The following is a 6254-nucleotide window of genomic DNA, read 5'->3' on the forward strand; positions in this document are numbered from 1 at the left end:
AGATGGCAGTGGTGCAGGGAATGACAAGTGGCAATATATGTGGATTTATTTTTTCATTGTAGGATTTCTGCTTAAAAACCATTTCTCTAAAATTGTTTTTTGACCTTACTTAGTTCTCAAAAAAGTCAATCAGTATCTTTTTCTGGTAGATATTCCTCTACTGCCTTCTATCACATCTCTAAGTCTTGGTGAAAATGAAGAAAAAAGTGGACCTTTTATTGTACACTGGCTAAACAACAAGGAACTTCATTTTACCTTATCTATGGAAGTGTTTTTGCAACAACTTAAAAGGAGTTTTGAACATCATTCCCCTGAGACTAATACTGAGGATTCTAATCAAATGGATGGCAGATCAGAAGAAGGTAAAAGTCATACAGATATATATGTCATATAGAGAAATGGCATACAGTTTTTAAAGTAATTTGTACTGTTCCCCCAGGGGGAACTTAGAGATTGGCAACTTGATGTACAAGGGTACAGACACATTACAGTGGCATTTCAATGCATTTTTTTCCCATACACTGAAAGTATCTAAGTGACTTTAAAAAAAATGCATCTGGAAGTTCTGGTTTCTCTTTTCATAGTTGTTTCTGGTTTCTCTTTTCATAGTTGTTCTAGTAATTTTGAGTTATTTATGCTGAAAACTGTATTATTTAATTAGGTTTGTCTGGAGGCCTTCCTATGAAAATGTTACTTCAATATTAAGGAAGCAGGAGCAACTTTAGAATTAACTTCTTTTATTTAGATATAAATGTACAGTAAATTTAAATAGCTTTATTCTATAACATAGTACAGTCAATGCACTTGAATATATACATTGTGGAGATTATTGTCCTTTGTTCTGTCTATGCATGCAAAAATTTGTATAAAATAAGGGGAAAGAAAAATATTTCAAATTAAGGTGCAATATAAACTATTTTGGTTTGTTAGACACTGAGCTCTGTTAGAGGATTTATTATTGTAATTGTTTTCCTTTTAAATTAGTTCTCATATGAGTAGCTTATAAAAGGCCTGAAATTAGCTCCAGTGCCTGAATAACACTGCTTATTATCCTTTTGGTTTTGAATATAGTATCTCTATATACGGCTATATATATGATGCTTAAGTGCTTCATTGCACATATATATGTATGTGTGTATTGTAGAAGCTGATGAAAATGGAGATGAACAAAAAGGAAACCAAGAGAAGAAGGAACTGGGTGATGAAAAAGCTGCTCCATATTCAAGCCTTGTTCCTTTATCCTCTGCTGTTTTTGATAATGAAATCGAAGTTCTGCTTTCTGAATGGAGTAAAAATGCTGACATGCTCTTCAGTATACATCCTATGGATGGCTCCTTGCTGGTGTGGCATGTGGACTGGCTGGATGAATATCAGCCTGGCATGTTTCGCCAGGTGCAGGTACTTTATTCCTCCTGCATTTTACACTGATGTTCAGTGAAAAGTATGATGGGAACTCTAATACTTAGTCTTTCTTTCCTAAAATTGCAGGTGTCATTTGTCTCAAGAATTCCTGTTGCGTTTCCAGCAGGTGATGCAAACTCTCTTTGCAGAAGTATAGTGATGTATGCTTGTACCAAAAATGTTGACTTAGCTATTCAACAAGGCAAACAAAAACCTACTGGCCTTACACGATCTTCATCTATGCTTATCTCTTCTGGACATAGTAAATCAACCAATGACTTAAAACTAAGTATCTTTACACCTAATGTTATGATGATTTCCAAACATGCAGATGGGTCACTGAACCAGTGGCTAGTGAGTTTTGCTGAAGAATCTGCCTTTTCAACTGTACTCAGTATTTCACACAAATCCCGATATTGTGGTCACCGTTTTCATCTTAACGACTTGGCTTGCCACTCAGTGTTACCACTGCTGCTTACAACCTCACATGATAATGCTCTAATTTCACCAGATGTTGAGAAAGCAATACAGGCAAATGAGTGTTTTAAGTCTCAGGAGTCACCAGTAAGACATCAGAATAGAGGCAATGAAAACGTGACATCCCAGGATCCCAACACTGTGTACAGTGAACTTATTCTATGGAGAGTAGATCCTGTTGGGCCTTTGTCCTTTTCTGGTGGAGTTTCTGAACTTGCTCGGATCAATTCTCTTCATGTTTCAGCTTTTTCTAATGTTGCATGGCTGCCCACACTTATACCCAGCTATTGCCTTGGTGAGTTTAATTTTCTGACTTGTGAGGTATTCTAGAATAAAATTAATATAACCTAATAATGCACTTTAATAGATAATGCAGAGATACTTGAATGTACTGGAAAAAATGTTAAGCATGGGTGCTTTATTTCACAAATTTTCAAGCTTCTGATACTTGGGAATTCTTTATGCCTGTGTAAAAAGTTTCCATGTTCTACTGTTCAATTGTATGTATTTGGTGTTTTAGGAGTTTATGCAGAAACTTAGGTACTAGTGCACACTTCATAGCATGCTGAACATCTACAAGGTGAGGGAGATTTAGCTCTAGTTTGCAAATGGAATTATTTTCTTTCATATATTTTGATTTGATTGCTAAGCACATCTTTAAACTTTGTAATTCTTGCTTGTGAATAGAAGTTAAGAGGACTTTATTTTATGTTGTATAGTTTTGTGTCATAACTTTGAAAATGCCTGTTGTCAAAAAACAAAAAATGAAGCCATGTGGTGTTTGAATATTTGAGCAGTTTCTTTCTTCTTTTCAGGTGCATACTGTAATTCTCCAAGTGCCTGCTTTGTGGCTAGTGATGGACAGCATTTAAGATTATATCAAGCTGTAATAGATGCTAAGAAACTTCTCTGTGAGCTCTCAAACCCAGAAATTTCTGTAAGTGAAAAACCATCTCAAGTTTTTGCATGTTTATGACTTCTTTCAGTTGCACTAGGCTCAGACTTGGTGACTGACTAAGATGGTTGCTGAGGACTTCACAGATTATTCTGCTTGTAAAAAGAGATTAGGTAAGGCTTTTTAGCTATACTGTAATTCATTTAATCTCAAACTCTGCATATTGAGGCAGGCCAAGCTTTGATTGGGAAATATCTGTGAAGTGCTTACACCCCAAGGTGGGAAATATCTGTGAAGTACTTACACCCCAAGGAATAATAATTGTGTGGATGCATTGTCATCCTGAGGAAAGGTTGAGACAACAATGCAGCTTTTGGAGAAAGGACAATAAATTGCTGTATGTGGGACTTTCCAGATACTCTTGTCACTTTTCAGCCATCAAAACCAAATGTGCTCTTCATAAAACAGGAAATGTTACCGGTGTTCTTAGTCAATCACAGCTAGTCTATATCTAATGCTTTCGTTAACATTTGCATGTTGATGTTGCATGTATCTAGCAGATTGTGACACAGAAATGCATAGGGGTTTACAAGACCACCCCTCTGATTCTTTTCAAACAGAAATATGTTGGTGAAGTTTTTAACATCATAAGTCAGCAATCTACGGCTCGCCCGGGATGTATCATTGAACTGGATGCCATCACAGAGCTTGTAAGAACATCTGCTATACTCATGTCATAATTAACTTTTTAAAAAGCATTAATAATAAAGACAATACCTGTAGTTCTCCATTAGGTAAATTTGGGGTACTTAGGCTGTTTTTGATATATTTTTGTATTTGTTTTCAGCAGTACCTGTAAATGAAAGGAATGTGAGTAATGTAAATGCATTTTACGGAGGAGTCTTCTGTTTGTGTGTTTAACTTACCAAGTTAGAAGCTCCTGTGTTAAAGACAATCTTGAAAAGTATACACCAGGATGCTCACTTCTTGTGCATTTTTACTTCCTTAGCATGGCCGGAAAACACAGTTATTGCATGTTTTTCAAGAAGAATTTATTTTAAATAACCAGGTGAAGGAAATGCCTTCAAAGAAGAACAGTTTATCAGACTCTGGTAAAGAATTTTTTTTTTTCATAGAACATTAAAGACAGTGTTTTATTTTTCATTCCACAGAAGAAAAAACTTGTTTAATGGCTTTTATAATTTTAATGTCAAATACCTTAATTTAAGATCTTCAGAAGAATGAAACTGATGAAACTCATGGGTGTTTCACTTATTTGAGTTGTATGCAACCAACTTTTAGATCAAGTAGTTTAACTCATAAGTTACCCATTGTGTCCTGTGTTAGGCAGTACCTTAACATGAAGGGGGAAAGGGTTTTAAATATGAAGCCAGTACTTGTAGGGTATAAAACAGACAAAACTTACTGTGGCTTGTAATGTTGGATGCTCTTTTACATCAGCTAAATATTGCTCCTCAGGCCTTGCATGGTACAACAAATGGCAAGCCAGACAATTCCTCCTCACTGTAATACTGTGAGTAGTGTGCGGATTTCTAGGTCCTTGGACAGATCTGAATTGCTCTGGAAAAATTAATAGTTTTCCTTGGTGGAATGCCTCAGTTTTTTGGTTATATAGCCATCACATTGTTCTGTTCCAATGAAATAATGTGCAGGGAAAAAAAGGTCAGAGTAAAGTTTGTGATACCAGGTCATCTACAGTACTAGATAGGAGTTCTGAATTAAAAGAAGCAAGAGTTGTGGAAAAGTGTCAAAGGAACTTAGGGAAATTGGATAGACATAGTGATTATTTGAGTCTGGAACTGGCTGGTTTTACCTGAGGAAGAGATTTGGAGTAGTGGAGATAATCCCAGCCCTCAGTGGAGTTCAAAAAACACAATTGAGATGTTGAAAATAAGAAACAAAATAGAGGTCATAAGAAGTGTTACTCTACAGCATAATTGTATGTTTACATCTTGAGTATGATACACAGAAATAATTTTAGAACAAATAGGGAAATATTTGATCTTAGACAATTGTATACATCTGTATGTATTCTGAAAGTCCGTAATAGATTGCTGTATGCCACCCATGTAACGAGTTGGGCTAAATGGACCCTTTGAAACACTGTTAAATTAGAGCCGTATAATTTGCATGCATTCTAATTTGAAATTATTTTGTAGCACTTTCTTCTTTCCTATTTAATAATGCATGAAGGTAGTTACCTCATATTGTTTTTAAAAATAACAAATCCACTTAATTTTTATATGGTACCATAACTACTGCAATGTTAAAAGCACAGGGCAAATACAGCTTATTCATGTAATGTTTTATGTATACACACACCTCAAGGGTCAGAGGAATCATGGAGGAAAAAGAGTCCCTAAATTAACTCTTCCTTCTTGGTCCTAATGGGTTGACTTGTATACGAAGGGAAGAAAATACATGGGTGAACTCTTCAGAAATGGGCATCTGTTGATAATACAATTCATATTTTATTTTTGTGTGTAACTGGGGCAAGTAAATTCTTAGGAAGAAGCATTGTATTGCTTTCTCTTTTCTAGACTGTACTGTATTGATAATACATTCTGGGATTTAACTTTAAACATAGCAAAGACAGGCAAATGTATTGTCATCTCTGAAAGGAAACACTGGCACTTCTTACATGAGCGTACATGTAATTGTAGTGTTTGTTAGTTGTGGACAAAAACAAAGCTAATGTAAGAGATGCAGTCAGACCATTGCATTTCAGTATTAGTTCCTGTTAGTTTAATCTGATTATTTGGTAGACAGCAAAATTTAGTTTTGCTTTCAGGTGAATAACCCCTAAGGTCTTTCCATTCTCAATTTCACCAGGAAAGCAGCAGAATGGATTCTCTGAAAAATTCTACTTAATAGTGATAGAGTATACACAAAACCAATCATTACTACATATGTGGCATTTAGATCTGAAGGCAATTCCTGTCTCAATAGGTAAGCCCTCTTTCTTATAGTTTGTTTTTTTTTAAATAGCTGCTGTCTAGTGAGTATCTGCTGTTCAGTGTAATCTAAAATGTTTCATCTTTTTTAAAAGATTCTGTGTTTGATTACAAGATTTTATCACAACCTTTCTTTCTTGATTACCTAATCTTCTGATTGCTGTAACTCTTCAGTTCAGCCTGAGCCTGAAGTTTGGTATTTTTTATGTGTTCTAAGGCCAAATATGCTTAACTGGCTTTAATACAGTCTAACAGTTTAGCTGTTTTGCTTTTTGGAGGTTTTAGTTCTGCAATTTTTGAGTTTATGCATACATTTTAAATAGGACCATAGTCTGAAGCATCTAAGCGTCAGTGATGCTGTTAGAATTCTAAATAATTTTGGCATTCTGAAATCTGCTGTTTCTCTTTCAAACTACCAAACTCCCTCTAAAACTCTAAGGTTTTAAAGAAAGGTGAGGTACACTTTAGTAGTTTTCTGTTAACATTTAAAGGTTTTAAGAAACATA

The 6254-nt window shown here is 35.1% G+C and overlaps 1 protein-coding gene across 6 annotated transcripts in view; it reads left to right on the top strand.

The window, feature by feature from the left end:
* DMXL1 (Dmx like 1) overlaps positions 1-6254 on the top strand; it is a 78950-nt gene that overhangs the window by 29194 nt on the left and 43502 nt on the right. For all 6 annotated transcript variants that reach the window (XM_021546233.3, XM_021546234.3, XM_021546235.4 and 3 more), the window contains 7 exons: positions 150-362; positions 1145-1398; positions 1489-2173; positions 2694-2815; positions 3394-3483; positions 3783-3885; positions 5627-5743. In XM_021546233.3, coding sequence (XP_021401908.2) covers positions 150-362; positions 1145-1398; positions 1489-2173; positions 2694-2815; positions 3394-3483; positions 3783-3885; positions 5627-5743 — 1584 coding nt within the window. The remainder of the gene's footprint in view (positions 1-149; positions 363-1144; positions 1399-1488; positions 2174-2693; positions 2816-3393; positions 3484-3782; positions 3886-5626; positions 5744-6254) is intronic.

This window comes from Lonchura striata, chromosome Z, assembly GCF_050655825.1.
Source record: "Lonchura striata isolate lonStrDom1 chromosome Z, ASM5065582v1, whole genome shotgun sequence".
Lineage (NCBI taxonomy): Eukaryota > Metazoa > Chordata > Aves > Passeriformes > Estrildidae > Lonchura > Lonchura striata.